The sequence below is a fragment of the Quercus lobata genome, chromosome 3, assembly GCF_001633185.2.
Source record: "Quercus lobata isolate SW786 chromosome 3, ValleyOak3.0 Primary Assembly, whole genome shotgun sequence".
NCBI lineage: Eukaryota > Viridiplantae > Streptophyta > Magnoliopsida > Fagales > Fagaceae > Quercus > Quercus lobata.
In genome coordinates, this window is record NC_044906.1 from 48,856,435 (window position 1) to 48,883,593 (window position 27,159).

The window sequence follows — 27,159 nt, forward strand, 5'->3', positions numbered from 1 at the left end:
TCAATATATTCAAGTTCTTTTTTTAAAAAAAATAAATAAATTTTTGTTTAATTTAAGTTTCTTAATGACCTCCCTAGAAAAATTCCTAGAGCTACCGTTGTTTAGAAGATTTGACTTAATGCACATCTCATATTATTTTGGGTAAACTACATATTTAGTCCTTATTATATACATTATATTTCAATTTGATCCATAACCTTTCAATTGTGTCAATTTGGTTCCTAACCTTTCAATATCGTGTCAATTTAGTCTTAGCAATCATTTTTTAGAAAAAAATTGATGACGCTTCTAATGGCCAAAATAAAAAATTAGCTTTTGTTAATGTAAAAATACACTAAAATTTTATTTTGATCGTTCGTCATGTCATCAATTTTCATCCAAGATATAATGACAGAGACTAAATTGACACGACACTAAAAGGTTAGGGACCAAATTAACACAATAGAAAGGTTAATGACCAAATTGAAATAAGGTGTAAAGGATAGGGACCAAATATGTAGTTTACCCTATTATTTTTCTTAATTTTTATTGAATAAATTACAAAGTACATTCCTAAAATTTAGAGTTGCTTGAATTTTACACCTTTGTAGGTTGAGAAGTTGAATTTTGCATCCTGAAGTTTCGTTCCAAATCAACGGCCAAATGGACAAATACCACCATTTTCAAAATTTTGTAGCAAAAAAAAAAATTGTTTCGGAACTATATAGGGAAATCCCACTTTTCTAGAACTCGAGTTTCATAAACTCGAGTTCTAAATGGTACTCGAGTTTATGAAACTCAAGTTCCTTATCAATTTTGCCTTTGTGGCATTGCTGAGCTGGAAATTGGGCGATTAAAAAAAATAATGTGGTACTCGAGCTTGGTAAACACGAGTACCACGCAACACAATACTCGAGTATACTAGGCTCGAGTTCTGTTCATGAATAAAATGCTGATTATTTTATTTCTAGAGTACTCGAGCTCACCAAGCTCGAGTACCTTGTAACTTTTTTTTTTTTGGGATTATCGACAAATAAACATAAACATAAAATGCTGTTTATTTATTTTATTTCTACAGTATTCGAGCTCACCAATCTCGAGTACCTTGTAACTTTTTTTTTTTTTTTTTTTTGGGATTATCGACAAATAAACATAAACATAAAATTCTGTTTATTTTATTTCTACAGTACTCGAGCTCACCAAGCTCGAGTGCCTTGTAACTTTTTTTTTTTTTTTGATATTATCAACAAATAAACATAAACATAAAAATAAGTAGCTTTTTTATGTTTTTATTTATTTAAATAGAGGCATTGTAAAATATAGAGATTTTAATTTTAAAATATGAATTTAATTTTTGCATTAAGTAAAACTGTTCACTGTTTTCTGCATAAACTATTTTTAGTATTCTACATAAAAAAATTTTCTGTTTAGCATTATTTAAAAAATTGTTCACTATCTTTTCCGTGTAAATTATTTTCTGTTCATTATTTAAAAAATTGTTCCCTGTTTTCTCATAAAACACCTAGTGAAATTGTGTTTTCTAAATTTAAACGCCAAATCTGAATGCTATTTCATGTTTAAATTTCACAATGAACGAATTTGTTTTTCTTAATTGATAAAATCTACTTTTAGCCATACAGTCTACCTTTCTAGAGCATCAAGTAGCTGAATGATTGTGTCCGTCTATTTGCCTACCTTCAAGCTTTGCAAGGAACAAATCTACTTTTATAAGGATGCATACACCTCCTATTGTAGTCTTTTAAAGTTGGCCAGCTTGCAGATTGTGCAGCCACTTCTTTCATACTCATGGCTTGGGTACCTAATCATTAGTATTGCACAACTGCATTGTACAAACACTAGGAATTGCACATTTTTAATTTCATTATTATGCCGTTATTATAATTTTTTTAAAGTATTTTTCATGTGTATTATTTTCATACTAAGCTATATTGTATTTCTACAAAATTTAATGCAACACAAGTGCTAAATGTCTCTTTTAGATTTCTACTGCCTATTGCTTCCATGCTTTAGAAACCTAAAGATTTTCTAGCTAATTGTTGAATGGGGAACAATACACAATATCTGGTCCAATCAGAGGCCACTCACATAGGCTTAATTTATGCAGTAATCTTCCAATCAAAAGTACGAGTTGACATTAGATTGTAACCATTTGTAGAGGAAAGTCAATTAAATTTGAAACAAGAGGTATAGAAAAAGTCATGTTTCTTTAGCAATTTTATGAAACAAAGTCTAACAAGATACATAGCTATAGTTAACATTGAATTAAATAAATTGTCTATTACACGTGGAACAAGAACTTGGAGACAATGTCACTTTGCAAGAAATAGAAGTGGTATCAACTGAAAACATAACAAAAGTGAAATGTCCTATGATATTTAAAAGATTTTTGTTTTTCATTAAAAAAAAAAAAAAGATATTTGTTTTGTGATGCGTTTGGATGGCTATCAAACTATCTATCATTTTGCCATTTTGGAAGGAATGTAATAGAATGATTATATATATATATATATATATATATAGAAGGATTCGTTCAAAATTTAAATGGAAAGAAATGAATCAAATGATACCCTTAAAGTGTGGATGAAATGTTTTATAATGCTTAAATTTATAAAAGATACTAGTGAAAGTTCCAAGCGTTGCATGGCTTTAATCCTGAATTTTCTTTATATATATTTTTGAGAAATTATAACTAAATGAGTTATTATTACATAATTTTAGAATTATTTTCTAAATAAATGAATGATTATTATAATATAACATGCATAATTTTGTATATTTGTCCTTATATATAATATCTGTAATTAAGATTATCAATAAAAACCTTTCTAATTTATTTATTTATTTATAACCCCTTATTTATTAATGAAGGAGATGATTTTAACTCAAGCAATTAAATCTTTTATAATACTTGCATATTATTGTTACTTGCATATGCGTAAGTTGCAACTAAAAAAAAAAAACAATAAACAAAATGCGGGGTGCAAGAGAGATTCTATGGCAAGACTATTGGTGAATGTATATAAGTTTTAAAATTTTGATAGGGAGGTGGGTTACGAAATAGTAACGGAGTGAAACACAAGTGGGTTAAGTGTCAAAAATGAAACCACGGGTGGGTAAGTTAAATTTGAGACAAATCATAGGCAAGTAAAGTGTAATTCCCAAAAAAAAAGAAAAAAAAGAGTGGGTTTAAAGGACTAAAAAACCACAATCTATTAGTTCTACTAAGGTGACTTTGGTTCAGCTTTTTCAAACAGTTCTTTTAGAAAAAGTGGAAGTTTTAAAAAGTGCAATATGAAATTGAGTTTATTTATTTATTTATTTATTTTTTAAGTAGTATGTTTGGTAAAATCTATCAAAAAATGCTTTTTGACAAAGTTGAGTGTTTGGCTAATACTTATAAACGGGGTGGTTTGAGTTGTAAATTACCAAAGAATTAGACAAAGGCTTCTACTTACATAGTTACACAAATAGGATAGCCGTATATGGTCCAATACCTTCAGCAAGGAGGCTATTTGGGAAAAGAAAGATTGTTAAGGATCCTAGAATGATATAGATTGAAAGACAGACAAATAGATCACTATTCACTAGTGACAAATCACTATTCACTAGCAACAAATCACTATTTCACTGGTGACAGATCACTATTCACCAGCATGCTTGAATAGCTTCCAGACAAATTAAGACAGTCCAGACAGATACAGATAGATGTTCAAAAGTTACTACTGTTTACTAGCATGTGTAAAAAGAGATCTGATAGATTCCCGAGATCTGAAAGATTCTCAAACAGATGCAGACAGACTATTACTCATCAGTACTAATTTCCATACCACTGACAGATTAACTTGAGTTAAATTTACCTACTCAAGTTACTTTACCATGGTTCATTTCACCTATAAAAGAGATGGACTATGAAGATAGAAGACAAGTTTCTAAGTTTCTAAGCTTTTAAGTTCTAAGTTTTAGAAAGCCTTTTGTATAGCCTTCCCTCTCCCTCAGAAAGACTTTTGTACTCTCTCCCCATCTTGTAATCTTGTAACCTTTCTCTTCAGACAGTTTTATTTTCAAGTTTGTATCAAAGACAACAGTTTGTTTTCAAGTTTATCAAAGATTGAAGTTTTTATTCAAGTAAGATTTTACTAGTTTCTGTTTTCATATTCCATACTTCATTTTAACCTTATTTTGAATATATCTATTTTGCTATTTACTTCTTTATTATCTATTTTATCATTGTTTATGCTTCCATATTACTGTTGTGCTCTCTCCTAGGTAGTCATTGTTATTAGAGCATCCGGATCATAAAACACCTAATGAATAGTGAATAATTTATGCAGAAAAAACAGTGAACAATTTTTCAAGTAATGCTAAACAGAAAATAATTTTATGCAGAATGCTAAAAATAGTTTATGTAGAAAACAGTGAACAATTTTTATGAGAAAACAGTGAACAGTTTTAATTAATGCAGAAAACAGATTTTATGAATGCAGTAAGCAGATTTGAATATACAATGAACATGATGTAGCACCAACTGTGGCATGAGTAGTTTTTTGAAGACACGTCACCAGCCCACTACTGTAGCACCAACTGTAGTCATACGAACCACATGCGCCAATAGACGCCACTGTTTCACACGTGCTGCTCAACAGCTCGGCACGATTTTAGACACTATCCAGTCATATCATCCACATTCATGAGAATACTTAAATATATGAATAATCATACCCTGATGCCAAGGACATAGCACTGTGTCAATTAAATATGATGCTCTGTTTAAGAACACTGCAACCACCGCCCACATCTTCAAATTTCAATGTGACATTGGGAACATTTAAAATCCTGTTCATGTAGTGTTTTTCCAGCCTGTATTGACATGACAAGCCCTAATAACTGAAATTACAATGCTTGGAACATGAAATGAGGTTATAAATGCACCACAATAATGATCTTATTTCTACCCCACTAACTTCGTAGATTGACTAAGCAATGAGTCGCAACACCTTAACATCAGATCGTACAAGGTGAAACAAGTTTGGATCTACTTCAACAAATGGATTATCACAAGTTCCAGAAAATCAACAACTACAGACATACACAAGCCACTATGGAGCGAAATGGGTTGGAAAGAAGAGAGATTTCCTTAATATGCCAATATACACGTACAGGAGTCTTGGAAGCGTCGGGCACATCATGGTCGGCAAACCTACAAAAACTAAGTACAAATACCACCGCAATAGAGTTCACCGTAGCAGAACCACCATGGTCAATCCTATACGAGAAGAGGTGTGAGTTAGAGGTGTATTGTCGATGGCATGGGTTATGAGTTCCTAAGGCACGCTCAGCCGAGTTACCTAGAGATGAACCTGCCAACATACTTGCTCGTCTTGAACAAGAGAACAATCAAATGCAAAGGCGATTAGACTGTTTTCATGCAATCCAAAAAACTAGGAAGCAACTAAAGGGGAAGGCGCAAGAGCGAGCCATCAAGTCTATTAATGAAGTTACTGTGTTAGATGATGAAAAAGATATTTCAGACTTCTTAGATTCAAGTAATGATAATTTCCAAAAATTTCTACCTACGAACATTAGACGTTGTTGTTAATGTCTACACGTTCTGAGCAATACAAAATGTTGTTGTTAATGTCTGACAACTGAAGATCATATACATTCAACTTTTGCAAATTTAAAGATTAACTGTTCATTAGTTTTGGCTAAGTTTATATGAAATCACTTGCTCATTTTTTTCCCTGTTGTTCTTTGTTGCTACATATGATTCTTGTGCTTTGGTTGGACAATGTCCTCTGCTTTGTAATGTAGGAAACACCTTAGGAAGTGAAATGCCTCTAGTTAGATATGTTGATGTTTCCAATATTCTGTTTGAGTAATTTGAAATGTTACACACATAACACTTATCACCCAAATTAGATTTATTATACATTACTTGTTGAGCCCTGACCAGAAGTACCCATGTGCTATTACTTCTAACCAGTAGTAACAGATTATGGGAAGAGCGTTTCGACTAGCATCCTTGAAAATGACCAAAGATAGTAAACAGTTCTACATGTGCTGCTCAATAGCTCAGCACTGTTGAGCCCCACCTGAAGTACCCATCCACACACACATGAATACACAAATATGCAACCCTTTGTAATGCACCGTTTTCAAGGATGCAGAGCATTCCTGGAAAGTTTATGCATCAATTTTGGGGGTGAGATGTCCACCATTGCTACACTGATGTTCGTAGTGCTACATGTGCTGCTCAACAATTTGGTACGTTCTTTGATTTTCCATTGAGTTTACATGATTTTTTTCATTCAACAATTTTGAAATTTTCCTCAAATCAGAATGATTAGTACATTAGTACATAGTTTTAAATTGAATTTTCACAATTTTGTACATTTGAAAACTTCAAATTTGGAAACAAATTTGGACGATCTGTACATCTAATGTAATTAATTTTCCATTGAGTTTACTCAAAGTATGTTCTTCAATTTTCATTTGAATTTTCACGATTTTACACACTCAACAAATTCGAATTTTTCAACAAATTTGTACTATCAGTACATCTAATGTACACTATTTTTCCTTGAGTCTTCACGGTTTTGTACATTCAACAAATTCAAATTTTTAAACAAATTCATACAAATTCGTTCATTGTGAAATTTAAACATGAAAAAGCATTCAGATTTGGCGTTTAAATTTAGAAAACACAATTTCACTAGGTGTTTTATGAGAAAACGGGGAACAATTTTTTAAATAGTGAACAAAAAATAATTTACGCAGAAAAGAGAGAACAATTTTTTAAATAATGCTGAATAGAAAATAATTTTATGCAGAATGATAGAAATAGTTTATGCAGAAAACAGTGAACAATTTTTATGAGAAAACAGTGAACAATTTTACTTAATGTAGAAATTAAATTCATATTTTGAAATTAAAATCTCTATATTTTACAATGCTTCTATTTAAATAAATAAAAACATAAAAAAGCTACTTATTTTTATGTTTATGTTTGATGGTGTTACAAAAAACACCAACTCCTGAACTCGTCCATATGGCTCATCCAATGAAAGACCGACTAGGGCGAACCAAGCACATGAGGTGATCGTCCCAAGCATCCTTGATGACCTCGTCCATCTTTGGACAGACGAGGTCCCATGAGAAGCTTGTCCATCCTTAGAAACGTTTGGACGGACGAGCTCTACACGAAATTAGGAAAAAGTGAATGTACGAGGAAGAGTCATCCCTAATAGCCTTGTCCGTCCTTAATAAAGGATGGAAGAGTTCATTGGGTTGAACATGTTGGACTATGGACGACTTTGATCTCCATCGAGCGTAAGGGACGAGTTGAACTACTATGTGCCAAGTTCTCCATTAACCATTACGTAACACAAGTCAAAATAAGGTAACTTCCATGGCGGTTATGGAAGTTACCTTTGAATCCTCCGGACTTCTCGACAATAGGAACGGTTATTAAACAGATAACCGTTTCAAGCAACCCCCATCGCGATCGCCAATCTGCACTGGTCATGCAGACATCATCTGTCCAACATATGCAATCTATGGCGACTGCAATGGCGGAGTTAACTCGCCAAAACCAAGAGTTAAGAATGGAGATTAATTTGAGAAGGCAAACACGTGAAGAATGTGAAGGAGGAGGACAAATAGAGTCATGATGATAGAGAAAATACTGAAATTGGAAGTCAGTTAAGAGGCACCAATTCACGAATGGTACCACACTTGAAAGAGGAGATGGACCAAATGAAGAAAGTCATGGAAGAAATGAAAGATGAGAAGGGCGAATCCTATAGAAGATTTGGTCCACAGAACTGATTCTCCCTTTACGGCTTCCATCAACGGTCACCCTCTACCATCAAAGTTCAAGTCGCCTTCTCTAGATTCGTATGATGGAATGCGTGACCCGTTTGATCACATTGCTACTTTCAAGACAACAATGCACCTTCAAGTGGTCCCTGATGAAATCATGTGTAGAGCCTTCCCTACCACCCTTAAAGGTCCGGCACGAGTCGAGTTCAGCAAAATACCCCCGAATTCCGTAAGTTCTTTCGAAGAGTTGAGCAAGTTGTTTGTTAATAATTTCATTGGGGGACAAAGACACAAGCGTTTCTCGTCCAGCTTGTTGACCATAGAACAAGGAGAGAATGAGAGTCTGCGGTCATTCATCACTCGTTTCAACAGAGAAGCCCTGAGCGTGGACGAGGTAGATGACAAGCTTTTATTGGCGGCCTTCCATAATGGGGTGAATTCAGACTTATTCATACATAAACTCTATGAAAAAGAGCCTCAGTCCATGGCCGAACTTGTCCATTCGGTCCAAAATTTTATGAATGCAGAAGACGCGATCATTGCTAAGAATAGGAAGAGATCTCAGAATAGAAGCAAACCCAAATTGTCATTCCGAGCAAGGCTCTCGTCCAAAGAAGGGACGGATTGAAGAAAGGAAAGACCGAGATAATAAGAAGCCAGGCTCTTCAGCACGAAATCAACAATATACCCCTTTGAACATGCCACTTGAACAGGTCCTTATGCAAATCAAGGATGATCCTTCCTTAAAGTAACCGAACAAAATGAAGGGAGATCCCAATAAGCGCAATAGGAATAAGTATTGTCGCTTCCATAGGGATTATGGGCATGATACAGACGAGTGTTTTGATTTAAAGTAGCAGATTGAAAATCTCATAAGGCAAGGGAAGATGAGGAATTTCCTTGGACGAGACCACAAGGACGAGAAATTGAAAGGGAAGATAGAAGAATCATTGCGACCATCGCTCGGAGAAATAAGAGTCATCATAGGGGGAAGTACGACAGGCCAGTCGTCCAAGTCCAAGAAAGCATACTTGAAGGTGGTGCAGAACGTCCAACTTTCTGGACGATCACCAAGGGTAAGGCCCACGGACGAACAAGCAATCACTTTCATGGACGAAGACGCTGAGAGAATTCATCACCCTCACGATGATGCTATCGTCATCACCTTGCTTATTGTTGATTACACAACCAGAAGAGTGCTAGTGGACAACGGAAGCTCGGCATACATTTTATATTGTCCAACTTTTCAGCAGATGAGGTTAGGACGAGACCAGCTCCATCCAGTGAACTCCCCCCTAGTAGGTTTTGGTGGAATGAAGGTACAGCCTGTGGGTATTATTTCATTATCAGTGGTAGTGAGGGCATACCCACAACAAATCACCAAGGATGTGAACTTCCTTGTGGTAGATTGTTCATCCTCCTACAACACCATAATTGGAAGGCCAACTTTAAATAGTTGGAAGGCTGTTACATCTACTTACCACCTATCAGTCAAGTTTCCAGTAGAACACGGAGTAGGACAGGTACAAGGAGACCAACTAGCAGCAAGAGAATGTTACCTGGCCATGTTGGCCATGGATGAACAAGTTTAGACCATGAATATTGAAGAAAAGTGAGTTGTAGCAGAGCCCACCGAAGCATTGGAAGATATTCTCTTGGATGAAAATAACCTTGAAAGGTGTACCAGGGTTAGAGCAGATTTAGAAGAGAAGATTAAGAAGGACCTCGTCCAGTTTTTGAAGAAAAATATTAATGTGTTTGCTTGGAGTCATGAGGACATGATAGGTATAGATCCTAGTGTCATTACCTATCGTCTGAATGTATGTCCTTCCTCCAAGCTAGTGCGATAAAAGAAGAGGGTGTTTGCCCTTAAAAGAGATAATGCTATCAAAGACGAAGTTCAAAAGTTAATTGTGGCCACCCTCTACCAATTCCTCCTGCGTGTTGTGTAAACGAACCATCCACATGGACGACCCATCTCTTACTATTTTCTGTCTCATCATGATTTGGGGTAAACTCCACAATGAAATCTGCTAGGGCTTAAGCTTTTATGGCATACCTTGGTTGAAACACAAAGTTCATTTGCAGTACCAAACAACTAATAATGAAGTTAAGTATGATGCCCTCCTCAAAGGGCTAGAATTGGCTAAGTCTGTGGAAGCCAAGTCCATGCTCGTCTTGGGGGATTCTCAGTTGATTATGGGCCAAGTGAATGAGATATATGAGGCTAAGGAAGAATGGATGAGGAAATACCTTAATAGGGTGATGCGCCTTATGAAAAGATTTGAAGAAGCTGACTTTGTTCAAATCCCAAAGGAGGAGAACGTGGAAGCTGATACCATAGCGAAAGAAGCCTCAGCAAATGAATCCATGGACAAATTTGATAAGATTCAGTATATGCCAAGTATAGATATCCCAGAAGTACAACAGGTAGAGAGCAGAGGAAATTGGATGACCCCGATTGTATCATACTTGAAAGACGGACGACTTCCAGAAGAGAAAGACGAAGCCAAGAAGCTGAGGGTAAGATCGGCTAGGTACATCCTTATGGATGAGGTGCTATACAAAAGAGGTTTTTCTCAGCCTTATCTTAGATGCTTGCCTCCGGATGAAGCGAACTACATATTGAGAGAAGTTTATGAAGGAGTGTGTGGCAATCACTTAGGAGCCAGGTCACTTGTCCACAAGGTCGTCTGTGTGGGGTATTATTGGCCAAATATGCAAGCTGATGCTAAAGCATACGTTAAGGTCTGCGACCAATGCCAATGGTTTAGCAACGTCCCCAGGCAACCATTAGAGTACCTCACCCCGATGATGACACCGTGGCCCTTTGCACAATGGGGACTAGACATTTTGGGTCCTTTTCCACTAGGCACAAGGCAGATGAAGTTTCTAGTGGTGGGCATTGATTATTTCACTAAATGGGTGGAAGCTGAACCGTTAGCAAATATCACAAAACAGAATGTTAAAAATTTCATGTGGAAGAACATTGTGTGCAGGTTTGGAGTGCCCAGAGTATTAGTGTCTGACAACGGATGACAATTTGACAATGCACTCTTCAGGGACTTTTGTGCACACTTCAGAATTCAAAATCATTATTCCTCGCCCGCCTATCCCCAAGCCAATGGTCAGGCTGAAGTTGCAAACTGATCCTTGTTGAAAATCATCAAGACTCAACTTGAGGGGGCAAAGGGAATATGGCCAAATGAGTTACCAGGTGTTCTATTGGCCTACAAGACGACAGTGAGAACCCCTACGGGGGAAACTCCTTTCAAGCTAGCCTATGGAAGCGAAGCAGTCATACCTGCAAAAGTGCATATGGCCAATCATAGGGTGATGATGTATCAAGATAAGGATAATGAGGAGCAACTCTGTTTGAACCTTGATCTAATATATGAGGTAAGGGCAGATGCAGAGCACAAGACAGCAAAGTACAAGAACCTCATGGCTAGGCAATATGATGCAATGGTGAAGCCAAGGTGGTTCAACATAAGAGATCTCGTCCTGAGAAAGGTCTCTTTGGCAACCAAAAACCTAGCTCATGGGAAATTGGGCCCTAATTGGGAAGGACCCTACAGAGTTATCAACTGTAAAAGGCAAAGATCCTACTACTTGGAGGCTCTGGACGGGAGAAAATTGGAGCATCCTTGGAATGTGGATCACCTGAGGAGGTACTATCAGTAAAAGTGAGCATGGACGGGTATTACTATGGACGAGCTTGGAGCTTGTCTGTCTACTTACGTTCTACTTGTGATTGATGTTGTTTGTGTTTGATATTGCTACTTTATTATTTATGTTGTGGTTATTTATGTCGTGATTATGGACGAAGTTATGGAGTTTGTACTTATTAAATAAAAAAGGCATTAGCATGTATGTGCCTTATCTGTAAACAATATTTATGTCATGTACAAAATGTTGTGTGAATTTCAAATACCCATGCTATTTTCGTTCAAGCTAACCCACAAGGGGGCTAAAAGATTCAAGACGAATAAATTCTCTAGACGCAGAGATGTAACGTCTATAAGTTTTCTTGAGTAAAACAAGGAAAAAACTTAGGCATACTTGTCCAAGTCATGGACGAGGGAAAGCCATATTAAGCATATTCGTTCAATTTAAGGACGAGAATCAAAAGCCAACTGGAACAATCCTATCCTTGGACGAGTGAAAAGTTAGGCAAAAGAAACTGGATAGTATGTAAAATCAGCTTGCAAGTCTTAGGACAAATAAAGCTAAATGAAAATACTACCCACAAAGATGAGTTACATTAACAAAAATAATATAAAATATATATATATATATATATATATATTTATATATTTTCGCCATGGACGAGCCAAAGCTGGAGTTGATATAGATAACAACATTCGTCCACACAAAGATAGAAAATAAACTTTCATTCATCAACTAAAGGGTGGACATCCTACGTCCAAAAACCCTTGTTAAGTCAAAACAAATTGAAATGATTGTTTAAAACCCCGTCCTAAAACCATGGACGAGGCAAATGTACTTTGGTTACATAAAAAGGTCCTAAAACTAAGGACCAAACAAAAACCAAATGAAAGGAAAAGAAATACAAGGATTGCTTTAAGTGTAAAAGTCTCGTCTTTAAGAAATACAAGGATTGGGGTCGTCTTGGGGTGGCTGAGTACTGGCATCGTCTTCCACATTGACGTCCTCAGAGCTAGTTTGAAGAAGAGAGCTGGTAGCAGCAGCAAGGTTAAGTTTAATAGAGCTAAAGTCCACTTCTTGGAAGTTTTCCATAGCATCCGCTCTGAAGTCCCCAAAACCTGCTGCATAATTGGCGTCCAGAAGATTAGTGTATTGCTTGGACGCCTTGAATTCAGTCACTGCATCCTCTTTAGCCTTGGACAAAAGAACACTCAGATCGTTCATCTTCTGTAAATGGTTAAGACGAGTGCCTTTTTTCGCTGCATCAGTCTTCAACTCCTCAATCAATTTCTGGAGCTCTGTTGTCTTCACTTTAGCCTGAGCAGCCACCCCAGCCCATTTCTTGGATTCCTTCACCTCCTGAATCCTCGTCTCTAGCAAGACTCTCGTCTTGTCCAATCCTGTAGCCTACCTAGACGCTGCTATAAATTTTGACATAGCCTTTAAAAAGAAAGAAAGAAATGAAGGTTAGATGAAAATATATATATATATATATATATATCTATATATTGGCAAAGACGAGGAAGAATATATGATTACTTACCTTGAAAAGATCGTGAACACCAGAATGTTCGAAATCCTTCAAGGACATGTCATAGCAAACATTTATGTCCTCATCTAAAACAGCCTTCTGAAAACGCTCCCAAGCCAGATCTTCATTTTCAATGATATTTGAAGGGACCTGTTGAGAAGGCTGGGATGTGGCAGACACAGTCGTCTTGGACGGAGTGGTCTCAATTGGAGTGGACGAGTCCACGTCGTAAATTTTGATAGGCTGTTAAGACGAGGAAATGTTGGGCTTAATTATTTGGGACGACCGATGCTTGGCCTTTTTGCCTTGACGGTTGGGGAGATTTCCTAAATCAAGACTTTTGGACAGGGATCTCTTTTTGTCCCTAGCCAATGGACGAACTTGTGGTTGGGACTTAGGACGATCTTCTTCATTTACAATCTCTTTTCCCTTATTTTCTTTCTTGGTTGACACTCTTAAAGGTGAAGAAAAATGACAATAAGTGAGAAATTATAAGTAGATCAGGAAATAAGTTAAGTGTTCAAAATGACATTAGGTAGAAACTTACTTCTTCTAACTGTGACTTCGTGAGCAATAGCCTCATCTGATGGTTCAGGGCCAAGTCCCCCACTTGGCAAGACGTCGTAGGGTAACTAAAGAACGAAAATCCCTATCAGCAAAAAGACGAGCTCTATGGACGTGATCACAGTGAAATTTGCTTAAAGACGGATGTTTAACACCTATTAAACAAATGACAAACAAAAGTTAGAAGCAAATAAAAAATAAGTTGACAGAAAGAAAGATGAAAAAAGGGAGGGACGTACCTTCAGGACGAAGGTTCCCTAAGTCCCTAGAGTAAGGAGCAAAAGGGTCCCTACCAACGTCCACAAGGTTCTTTGCCCAAAAACTGGAGACAAAGATAAACTATGTCTTCCAATTTCTATCAGACGAGGCCAGAGACTTGATTAATCTACAATCCTTACCCCTGGCTGTGAATTGGTAAAAGCCAAGGGATTGATTTATCTTTGAAGGTTTGTAACAAATAAGGAACTCGTCCACAGTCAGGGGACGGTCCCTCCCAAATACTTCATTCCACAAAACTTGCATAGAGATAACTAATCTCCACGCATTAGGGTTAAATTGACATATACCTAAACCTAACCTAACCAATAACTCTCTAGCAAATGCATTTAAGGGTAACCTAAAACCCCCCAAGAAATAAGCCTCATAGACGCCCACCCCAAAACAGGGATTGCAGCACCACTCTCCACGGACAGGCAACCTAGGGTTAAGCTCATCCGGGATCTAGTACCATGCCCTAAGATTGTTTAGCCTTTCCTCATTCGTTTTAGAATGAACACCTACAGCACCACTATAAACTGTCTCCTCTTCGTCCAAAGGACTAGACGGAGGCACATTGGATGAAGTGCCAGCATTGGAACCAGAGGCTTTCCTAAGTTGTTCTTGGATAACTTCTAAAGGAAGCCCAGGCACACTAGAGGTATACCCCTCATCCGTAGAGCTCTCCCCACTACTATGACTACTGTTACTTGAACCACCATTACTGGTTGTATCATAATACTCGTTTATAGCTTTCTCTGTACTATCGCTAGATGAGGAAATAATAGTTTGTGACATTTTTTGGAAACCAAATACCTAAAGACGAGAAGGAAGAGAGTACCTGGCTCTAGACAAGAGAGGACTATGGACGCGGAGAGACTTCTAGATGAGGGCTCTAGACGAAGAAAGATTTCAAAAATGTAAAGGGTAGGGGAGGAATTCCACTATTTATAGACATCTGACCTAGGTATTCAAAACGGCTCGACCAACCAGGATGCGACACATGGCCTACCCCTCGAAAAAATAAATTGACGAGACTAGACATCAGTGGAATTATGACACATGGCGCGTACAATTTTAGACATTAAGTGCACAAATCCATTAGATGATCCATATGGACAAGGGGGCAACTGATGGTGTTACAAAAAACACCAACTCCTGAACTCGTCCATATGGCTCGTCCAATGAAAGACCGACTAGGGCGAACCAAGCACATGAGGTGATCGTCCTAAGCATCCTTGATGACCTCGTCTGTCTTTGGACGGATGAGGTCCCATAAACGGACGAGATCCCATGAGAAGCTTGTCCATCCTTAGAAACGTTTGGACGGATGAGCTCTACACGAAATTAGGAAAAAGTGAATGCACGAGGAAAAGTCATCCCTAATAGCCTCGTCCGTCCTTAATAAAGGATGGACGAGTTCATTGGGTTGAACATGTTGGACTATGGACGACTTTGATCTCCACCAAGCGTAAGGGACGAGTTGAACTACTATGTGCCAAGTTCTCCATTAACCATTACGGAACACAAGTCAAAATAAGGTAACTTCCATGGTGGTTATGGAAGTTACCTCCGAATCCTCCGGACTCCTCGACAATAGGAACGGTTATTAAACAGATAATCGTTTCACGTATGCTATATAAGCATTCATCGATGAGAAGGTAAGGAAGATTCAGACACTTTTTTTTTTTTTAGAGATTACTTCCTTTTTACTTGGAATCACAAATCCACTGACTTTATCTTCGGAGGACTTTTGGCCGGTCCCCACCGGTCCCCTCTAACTTAGTATTTGTTTTCAGGATCAAGCCCTAAGATCATCAACGCCCGAGACTTTCAACCTACTGATTTCCAAGGAATCATCAATGTTTATTTGCCGATAATCCCCCCCAAAAAAAAAAAAAAAGTTACAAGGTACTCGAGCTTGGTGAGTTCGAGTACTGTAGAAATAAAATAAACAGCATTTTATTTTTATGTTTATTTGTCGATAATCCCCAAAAAAAAAAAAGAAAAAAAGAAAAAAAAAAAAGTTACAAGGTACTTGAGCTTGGTGAGCTCAAGTACTGTAGAAATAAAATAAACAGCATTTTATTCATAAACGGTACTCGAGCATGGTATACTCGAGTATTGTGTTGCATGGTACTCGAGTTTACCAAGCTCGAGTACCACATTATTTTTTTTAATCGCCCAATTTCTAGCTCAGCAATGCCACGGTAGCAAAACTGATGAGGAACCCTAGTACCATTTGGAACTCGAGTTTATGAAACTCAAGTTCTAGAAAAGTGGTATTTTCCTATATAGTTCTGAAACAGTGTTTTTTTGCTACAAATTTCTGAAAATGGTGGTATTTGGCCATTTTGACCCCAAATCAACTATACAACACTGTTTCAAAGAAAGCAAAATCATTGGTAGATCGAGATGGCACTGTTTCGCCCAAACTCAAAACACAAAACCATTACTCCTACGACCCATTTCAGCACACTGTTTCACATTCCCAAAATCCTTGAACCAAACCTGTTAAGCCACGAACCCAGCCCTCAACTCCATCAGTGACGGCTCCAAATCAGGTCCAAGATGGCGGCGACAGTGACGGTGAGTTTCTATTATCTTTGTCTCCAACTGGTCTCTCTCTTCTACCCAACTAATGGTTAAAGCTAAGGAACTACCCAGTTGGTTGAAGCATCAAGAAATCAAAATCAAAAGCAAGCCCTCTCCAACCCACTTATTCTTTCCCCTGAGACGGCACATAACAAAAAGCTCAAAAAGAATCCAAAAGATTGATACCCATAAAACAAAATTGAGTAATTGGCATAAAGTCGCATCTGGGTTAGTAAACAACTAAGCTAAAAAAAAACAACAATGTAAAAGCAAACCACAGATGTCTATGTGGGAGGGAGAGATATGAAAAGTAATGATAAATGTACTCTTAAATCAAACAAAATTACTCAGTACTCAAATATATTTTTCAGTTATTTCAACTTCTAAACATTTCAACAAAGATGCACAATCACCTGGGGTGCAAACTTGGCCGGTAGAAGAGAGATACCAGTTGGAGAGAGGAGAAATAGATGGTTTTGTGTTTTGTGTTTGGGTGAAACGGTGCTGTTTCAATCTGCTAGTGCCTTTGCTTTCTTTGAAACGATGCTATTTCTAGAGTTGATTTGGCAAAATATATATATATATATATATATATATATATATTATACACATTAGCATGTCAGTGTGTCACTTAACAACCACATATGTAAGTCACTAACGGAGGATTGAGTTTTGCTAACGAAATGAAACTTTAGGGTGTGAAATTCATTTTCTCAAACTTCAGAGTGTAAATTTGAAGCAACCCCAAACTTCAGGGGTATACTATTTTCCCATTTTTATTTAAAGGGAAACCAAGTAAAAATTATGGGTAAAAAGCTTGATATTGTATATACCTAATAAAATTTTGAAAAGAATAAATCATTCATGTGTGATTTCTAGGAATAAACTAAGCAATGAAATCTTACATTTTGAAAAGAATAAATCATTCATGTGTGATTTCTAGGAATAAACTAAGCAATGTAGTCTTACTTTCTCGATAATTTTATTAGATTCCTAACCAAATTAAATGTAAACATAATTCCAATCTTAGCGTATGTTTGGATTGCACTTAAAACTGAATTTCCTCTGCATTTGGCCTTTTTTTGTGGGTCCCGTGCACTGTTCACAGGACTCGTAAGTACGAATTCAGCAAAAATAACTTTAAAACTGAGTCTTATGGCACTATTCACACATTTTAAAATTATTTTGCTATAATGTTTTCAGTTTTCAGTTTTCAGTTTTTAGCAATAAGTGGTATCCAAACAAACCCTTAATCATCAAGATTCCCAAACTTCACATTTCCAAGAATTTAAATATGGAGAAAATATTATATTCTCCAAATCAATCTTACATAGAAGTTAGCTACCTCATTCAAATTGAAAAAATATTAGTGTCATCATGTGTGTAATTGTTGCGTGTATTAATTAGTTTATGCATCTTGAATATACATCATCTCTTACAATGTATGAAATCTACTTAATTGTAACTTCCATACATTGTAAGAGAGATAAGATGATAAAAAATAAAAATAAAAAATACTTTCTCTGTAATCCGTATTGTGGCAAGTCTATCCATTATCAAGAGAGTTTGATTTTCTTTTATTTGGTGCTAAGTACTATCTGGAAAGTAAGATGAACCCGAACTCCAGAGTCTTTTGGGTTAATATTGCAAAATCTGAACTTAATTTGCGTTATAGGTACTATTGAAAGTTATTTGGGATTTTGAGGAGAGAGACTGAATTTCGGTATCACCATTGCCGAAATTCAGCCAAAAGTATGAGAGAGAAGATGCAAAAGGAGGAAAGAGAAAATGTTGAATTTCGGCAACGTGGATACCGAAATTCCTCTGCCCAGTTCTGCTACCCGAACCCTGTCTCCTGTGTGCTCGAGTGTGGAGTGCTCCAAAAAAAAAAAAAAGGCAATTGCGGTAATGCCATTGCCGAAATAGGGGAGAAAAAAAATTTAGCAATTGTGGCAATGGGATTGCCGAAAATGTGAGGAAAAGAAAAAAAAAAAAAAAAAAGAATTGTGGCAATGGGATTGCCGAAAATGTGAGGAAAAAAAAAAAAGAATTGTGGCAATGGGATTGCCGAAAATGTGAAAAAAAAAAAAGAATGTGGCAATGGGATTGCCGAAAATTGAGGAGAAAAGAAAAAAAAAATTGTGGCAATGGGATTGCCGAAAATGTGAGGAAAAGAAAAAAAAAAAAAAAAAGAATTGTGGCAATGGGATTGCCGAAAATGTGAAAAAAAAAAAGAAAAAAAAAAGAATTGTGGCAATGGGAGTGCCGAAAATGTGAGGAAAAGAAAAAAAAAAAGTGGTTCCGAAATCTCTAGAAGAGTAAAAAAAAGTGTAATGTCCACAATATTTTTACAACATTTTCACAATAAATCACATGTAATTAGTTATTATTAGTTAAAAAAATTTTGTGGCAAAGTAATTGTGGCAATGCCATTATCGAAATAGGGAAAAAAAAATTGTGGCAAACTAATTGCGGCAATGCCATTGCCGAAATAAGGAGGAAAAAAAAATCGGTGACAACCTTATTGTGGCAATGCAATTGCCGAAATAGGGGAAAAAATTTAGCAATTGTGGCAATGGGATTGCCGAAAATGAAAAAAAAAAAAAAAGAATTGTGGCAATGGGATTGCCGAAAATGTGAGGAAAAAAAAAAAAAAAAAATTGTGGCAATGGGATTGCCGAAAATGTGAGAAAAAAAAAATTGTGGCAATGGTATTGTCGAAATAGGCGATTTTTTTTTTTTGGTAACTGTGGCAATGGTATTGCCGAAATAGATGAAAATTTTTTTTGGATAATTGTGGCATTGCCGAAAATGGGGAGGAGAATAATAGAATGGAATTGTGGCAATGCCATTGCCAAAATATGTGAATTTTTTTTTTTTAAATAAAAAGGTGGTTGCCAAAATCTGGGGAGGAATTTAAAAAAAAAAAAGTGTTATGCTCACAATATTTTAATAATATTTTCACAATAAATCACAGGTAATTAATTATTATTAGTTCAAATTTGAATTTATCACTATATTACTTTTTTAATCTAACAATAACAACCTCCACTTAAAATTTGTTGTTAAAATATTGTAAAAATTGTGTGTACCTATCATTTCTTTAAAAAATAAAATGTGGAATGGATTTGTGGCAATGGCATTGCCGAAATAGGAGGAAAAAAAATTGTTCCCATTACCGAAATAGAGGAGAGAGATATAAACAAAGTACGCATATTATTCTTTCAATATTTTTTTGACTAAACCAGTTTAGTTTGTCATGTTCTTTTAGAAATAGATAAGGATAGATTCAAGTACACTATCTGGTACATTGATTCTTATTCTAAAGTGCATGCTGTAAACAAAAACCAAAAAAAAGTACATAGATTCTTATAGAAGAAAAAAATGACTGATGTGCACGCTGTAAACAAAAAAAAAACAAAGAAAGTATATAGATTCTTACAATAGAAAAGAAAAAATGATTAATGTGCACACTGTAAACCAAAAAAAGCAAAGAAAGTACATAGATTCTTACAAAATGACTGATGTGCACGCTGTAACATCATAGGATTCATAGCATATGGAATTAGTATCATGTTCTTTCAAATAATACAAACTAACAATATGGTCCAACTCCTAAAAACATAATTAAAAAAAAAAAACAACAGTCCAACCAATCCACTGAAGTAGATTGAATACTTATGTTGGGTCATTTAGTTTAGCCACTAGTGGAGCCAGCCTTAGTTTGAGTGGGGCATGTTCTTCTATTATGGCCTTCTTGCCTACAGAGACTGCACAATGGCCTTGGTTGATGCTTTACCCCTTCGTCCATTTCATTTCGAAGCCGAGTTGTTCTTGGTCGACCTTTTTCATGGCGTAGCTTGACATTAGGATACAAGACCGGGAAATTAGGCTCATTCCAATGTACACTGTCTGGAACCGTGCGAAATCTAGGTGCATAACAAGCAACTTGTTCTTCCAAATGGTAGCAACAGTCGATATATCGCATTGCAGAGATACCTTGATATTTACACACGGTAATGACATGTGAGCACGGAATCTTATAAACCTGCCATTTTTGACAACTACAAGTGTTCTGTCTCAAATTTACCTCATGACGATGATTACCCCTATATGCAGAGTTAGGGTTTATTGGTGTTCTTACTTCAAACAAACCATCTTCATGACTGAACACAGTAACTGAATGCTTTGGTGCCTTTTTTTCCCATTTATTGAATTTATTCTTTGCATAGGCCGTAATGCGTTCACCGATGCATAGGCCGTAATGCGTTCACCGGCAGTAACCTCTGCACATGCCTTAGTATATCGATCGGCAAAGTAGGCGACACAACGATAGTATGTAAGTTCAACTAATGCAGTTATGGGCAGATTTCTAGCACTCTTTAGAATTCCGTTGAAGCTTTCAGACAAGTTTGTGGTCATTGCCCCATAACGATGTCCACCATCGTATGCTAACGTCCACTTTTCCACCAGTATTTCCCTTAAATACTTCTCACCATCTGCACTTAATTGAGTAATTCTATCCCTAGTGATTTGATACTTTCGTAACTGATTCTCCATGCCTGCCCACATTACCATAGCCTTCAAGTTTTTATTCCCAATTTGTTGATTGAAATTGCTAGCCACATGGCGAAGGCAAAAACGATGATACCAACGTGTCGATTGACATATAGTCCATATCGCTGCCATTATACCAGGATGACGATCAAATATGACACATAACCCTTCCCGATTAGTGACATTAATCTGAATACAACGCAAAAACCAATACCAGCTATCATCAGTTTCCTTCTCCACAATGGCAAAGGCAAGTGGAAAAAGTCTGTTGTCACCATCCCACGTTGATGCAATCAGTAACGTACCTTTGTACTTACCATATAGGAAAGTTCCATCAATACTAATTACTGGCCTACAATGTTGAAAACCTTCAATTGATGGACCAAAAGCCCAGAACACTCTCTCGAATATCGAACAGCCTGGCATAGTAGCAGGTATTGTTCTCCAAATAACCCTGCTGCCCGGGTTTCAATCAGTCAAAGCTTTCAACCATTTTGGCAATAATTGGTAAGATTTGTCCCAATCACCAAATGCTCTACCAATTGCTTTCTCTTTTGCCTCCCACACCTTAAAATAAGAAGGCCTGTATTGGTACTTATTGTAAAGAGTCTGTTGAAGTGAAGCAATCTTTATGGTTGGATCATTTTTGACAACATCCCTTAACTCTTTCTCAATAACATGGGTGTCTAATTGCTCGTGATCTTATGTGAGCGTGGACTCTGTACATGTGTGTGGACCATTGTATTTCCTAACCTCAAACAACCCATATGTAGCCCGGAAGCATGCTCGAAGACGCCAAGAACAATTTTTGCACCTTACAGACCAACAGTCTGGATCTGACTCTCTTACACAAAATGTTTGGTTCCTCTTAATGTGATAGCGTTTAACAGCAGCTTGTAGTTCATCCTTATCGGCAAAAAGCAAACCCATATAAAACTCTTGGGTAGGGTCCCAAATACTCTGAGTGGGCTTTTCAAATGGTGGGGTTGGATCAATCATATTATCCAACGTGTTCTGTGAAAAGCTTAGTGATAAAGGTTGATGGACTGCCATAGTTGGACTGCTTTCATGATTACCTTCATTTGGAGGCTCCTGTTCATCTCCAATATCATCAAGGACCTTATCGTCATCAAGTTGGTCATCACTATCCATGGTTCGCATCCTTTCTGATAATGTATGGACCGCATTTTCAGTAGTAGCAGCAATGCAATGTGTATCATTGGGATCATTAGCAGCTCTCTGAGTGGCGGTTTGGTCATACTAAGTTTCAAACTCAAAACAAGTAGTCTCTTGTGTGACATGCTCAGTTGGATTATCATAGTCAGCATCACTATTGTTCATTGGCCGAGAAGGAACATGTTGGTCCTCAGTTGTAACATGGGTATATGGAGCATGATAGTTAGCACCGCCAATGTTGATTGGGGAATGAGCCACATCTTGAGAATAATGACCAATATGAGTGGCATATGGATCATGGAAGTGCTCGCTATGTGAATAACTAAACGATGCACTCGGTCCTTCATTGGCATATCGAATGGGGAAAACATCTCGATGGCTTCTTATAGGCTCTACACCCACGTATAACTCTGCACCTACAAATCCATATTGGCGGTCTAACATATCGAATATTGCATTGACACCATTATCATCTGCTACCAAAACTTGTTGGTAAGTCACAGGATGCGGATGACATTGAAATGGAAATCTATACCAAATAGTCAATTTTGAATCTTCTCTATTTATATGAAGCGTGGATGCTACTCCATCACATAGATCTTCAAATGTAACCCCGGTTTAATGGAAGCATAGAAGGAGGTGGCCCTTCGTAATAAACCCCATTTTCTCCATGTTTAATTATTCCACCGGAATGGATGAGAAAAATGAACAACTTTTCCGCCATCTACACTAAAACATAATAATAGTATTAATAAATTAACACAACACAACCATTACAATGCAATACAAGAAGGTAATCCATTAAAAATATTCACTGATAATAATAGTATTAAACATACGTGTATATTATAGGCTAACAAACTAAGTATTTCTTTAAGGAAATATACGTCAATTTTGAAATTTAGGCAAGAATTCATGGATAAATAATTTAAAACATATCATACAAATCAGTTCATGTTACAAAACATATAATACAGAAACAAGATTTGCATGAACAAATAATTTAACAAAAAAAAGATTTTCATGCTTAGCTATGCCCCTAAAACATATCAACATGAATATTATAAAAAGAAAAGTAACTACTTAAGAAATATAACTCACCTTCTAAGAGATAACGAACGGATAGATATTTGCAAGTGTTGTTACTTATAGTTGTTTGTAGAATATATGGCACGCATGATTTGAAAATGGTTGGTAAAATTATGAGGGGAACAAGAGTGGAGAAGAAGGTTGATGGAATTTATAGGGGAAAAAGAGTAGAAAACAAGAACTGTGAAAATTTCAGTGACATTAGTGTTGTTTAAATAGGATGCAAGTTTCATATCAGTTAAATTCAGTGACATTATAGGGTACTTTTACCATAAAAGAACATGACAAACAAAACTCCTTCAGTCAAAAAAATACTGAAAGAATCTCTGCAATGTCACAAATACTGAAAGAATCTCTGCAATGCCATTGTACTTGAATTTATCCTTATAGGGTACTTTTTTTTATATGCGTACTTTTTTTTATCTCTCTCTCCTCTATTTCGGCAACAAAAAAAAAATTGAAAGAATCTCTGCAATGCCACAAATACTGAAAAGAATCTCTGCAATGTCATTGTACTTGAATCTATCCTTATAGGATACTTTTTTTCATATGCGTACTTTTTTTTTATATCTCTCTCCTTTATTTCGGCAATGCCATTGCCACAAACCAGATGAGATAAGGAGTTGAAGTGATTGGTTGATTGACTCTTTGTTTTATTTTTTTTACTTTCTTTGCTTTTTTTGTTCACAGCGTGCACGTAAGAATCTATGTACTTTCTTTTTTTTTTTTTTTTTTTTTTTTTTTTTTTTTTTTTTTTTTGTTTACAGCGTGCACATCAATCAATTTTTTTTCTTCTATATTGTAAAAATCTATGTACTTTCTTTGCTTTTTTGGGTTTACAATGTACACATCAATCATTTTTTTCTTCGGTATTGTAAGAATCTATATACTTTATTGTTGTTTACAGTATGCACATCAATCATTTTTTTCTTCTATATTGTAAGAATCTATGTACTTTCTTTGCTTTTTTTTGGTTTATAGTGTGCACATCAATCATTTTTTCTTTTCTATTGTAAGAATCTATATACTTTCTTTGTTTTTTTTTTTTTTTACAACGTGCACATCAGTCATTTTTTTTATTCTATAAGAATCTATGTACTTTTTTTTGTTTTTGTTTACAACGTGCACTTTAGAATAAGAATCAATGTACGAGAGGCTGTGGAAGAGAGGCTGTGGAGAATAAGAATCTATGTACTTTTTTTTGTCTTTGACACTTTTACAAGGGTTTGGAAGAGAGGCTGTGGAGAATGAAAATAAAAATGTACACCACAGTAGCCATCATGCAAAGGAAAAAAGATTTCCCATTTATTGAAGTTTGACACCTTTTTTATTCCACCTATTATGCACCTACAGTTGTGGCTACACATATAGATTCTATGTCGGATTAGGAATGGACAATTATAGTAAATAGATGTATGATTAGATTAATTGGGCACTAATTTCAAATGCGAAAAAATAAGTACACATTTCTTGTTTTCACAAAGGTCTTACGGTTAGTAGTATAATGTGCTATGTATACTATCTAGGCATAATATTTTTTGCTACAATGATGCATAAATAATGATAATACTTTAATATATTTTTAATAAACAGTCATTTTACATTGTTTAGTGATTGTAACGTTGGAGTATATTCAATTTTTGTTGTGTTCCACAACATGGAGGATACTTATTTTCTCGTTGTGGGTACCTTCGTGCTTGCACAGGACTTCTCCCCATGCACCTCAACTGTGTTCTAATATCAACCTCTGTTTGATAATTACCATAGTCGTCATCTTCATTATCTGAAGACACCTCCATATCTTGGCTATCTTCTGCATCTTCCCCACTGTCCTCATTTGAGGCATCTTCCTTAGAGTCTGTTACGGAAGCCTCTTCCTCGGAGTTTAGAGCACATGCCCATGTATTTTGTGGCGTGTAAAAATCACCAACATGAGTGAGTGGTTGGGAAGGTTGTGGTGTGCAGAAATCATAGTTGTACTGGCTATCTTGGCCATAATTTTATTGCCCAGCATAAGATGGAGGTGGCGATGGGTGATAAGAGGGAGGTGTTGAATTAGGTTGGGGATAATGGTCATAGCTAAACAAACCCTCAAATCCTTGTCCTATGGAAGTGGATGATCCAATCTGTTGATATAAATTCATGCAATACTCGTTCACATTAATTGGATTATACTCACTGAAGGTGGTTGGCTCATTACCAGCAAATGTTGATGGCCCAGCTTGGGTAGAGTTGTACATATTGTGTTGTGCGGAGGTGGATGGTCCGGCATCATCATTTCCGCATTGTCCATGTTGTGCAGAGGTGGACGAGTGGGTTTCAGTATAGGTTTGCGGCTGTCTTCCTTGGCGCCTTTGTTGTCGCCCGAAGGTTGTCACCCTTTCGGTAGGAACGGAGGAAATATTTGCTTCCATTGACAACTTCAGTCGAGTAAGGCCCTCTACTATTGGTGGAAGGACTTGTTGTGCTGTGAGATCATTCCTCTATTGGTTTGCAATAGCTAAATTTAACATATTATTGACCTCAGTTTGCTGCCGCAGAAAAAGGAAAATAACATTTATTAGTGCAGTATTATTGAAAAAGCGAAAATAATAATTTGTTATCAATATTAGTGCAGTATTTGGATGTGTAAATAACTTGTTATCAATATTAGTGCAGTATTATTGAAAAAGCTAAAATAATAACCTGGTACATATGGGCAGCCGCCTCTGGTGTTGTGAATAGGTGACCATTTTGCTGGTACCATGTTGCGTAGTCCACACTTGAATCAAAATGGTCATCTCCAACTAGAAGTTCAGCTCGCATGTTCTAACGCTGGTAGTATTGGTCATGCTGCATTCTCCAATTGACAGTGGACTTTCCTGTCAACTTTACAAAATGCACAGATTTATCCAAATTGTCTGTAGGCCACCTTGGACATCTTTGCAACAACCCAAACTATTGCATGACTCTTTCTGGGTGATAATACTCTACAATTTGGAAGCACAGCAATGGCGTTGTTGTAGTCCATATATTTCTTTCTGCAAGACACCATGGATGCATATAGTTATCGTATGGTGTCCAAACAACCTGCAATTCCAATTACAATAACTATGTTATAATCAATCAAGACAATAATATAACTAGTAAATTAACCATTGATGCATTGTGATATATTACCTGTTTATTATTATATGTATCGTGATTAGAACGGTATGCACGCAAAACATGTGTTGGTGTGTGAGTAAACGTTCTCTTGGTATCCCACCTATACACAATTAATGATTGTCATATAATATTTAGGGTTTGGAAGTATCAAGGATTACAAAACTATATAGAAATAAAAAGTAAATATTATACCTGCAACCGTATGGGTTGTTGCCATTTAAATTTATTGGATTTATTGGAATTGGGGTCAGATATGGAAGATGCTCCCACGCCCATAATTGTAATATGAAAACAGGACCTGCAATCTCCGTGCTTTTTTTAATAGCAGCAGTACACAGCTCTTTATAAAGGTAAGCAAGTGTAGCACTACCCCAGCTATATTCCCCAGCTACACCAAAGTCCTCTAAGGCTCTAACAACTTGAGAAAGCAGTAATGCAATCTACTTTGGCTCTTATTTCCAAATAGTAAAGCCAAAACCTGAAACATGTATGCCCTAGCATGTTGTAGGGTTGTTATAGCATTGGCACCCTTTGGTAGGTTTGAGAATGTATCCCTTACCCATGTTATTTTATGGCCACCAAAATTCAATGCTGTTGCAGGTGGTGTCACCCCAAGTAAATTACGACATTCTGTACTCCAAATCAAATTTATTGGCCCGCACACTGCATTGCCATCAATAGGCAATCCTGTAAGGATTGTTATATCCTGTAGAGTTATAGTCATTTCACAATTAGGTAGGTGAAATGTATGGGTA

The 27,159-nt window shown here is 36.5% G+C and overlaps 1 protein-coding gene across 1 annotated transcript; it reads right to left on the bottom strand.

Annotated features, from left to right (window-relative positions):
• Positions 1-20,575: 20,575 nt before the first annotated feature.
• On the bottom strand, positions 20,576-21,418 carry LOC115980993. Its single transcript, XM_031103182.1, has one exon. It carries the CDS (start codon positions 21,416-21,418, stop codon positions 20,576-20,578), a length of 843 nt encoding a protein of 280 aa, XP_030959042.1.
• Positions 21,419-27,159: the final 5,741 nt, after the last annotated feature.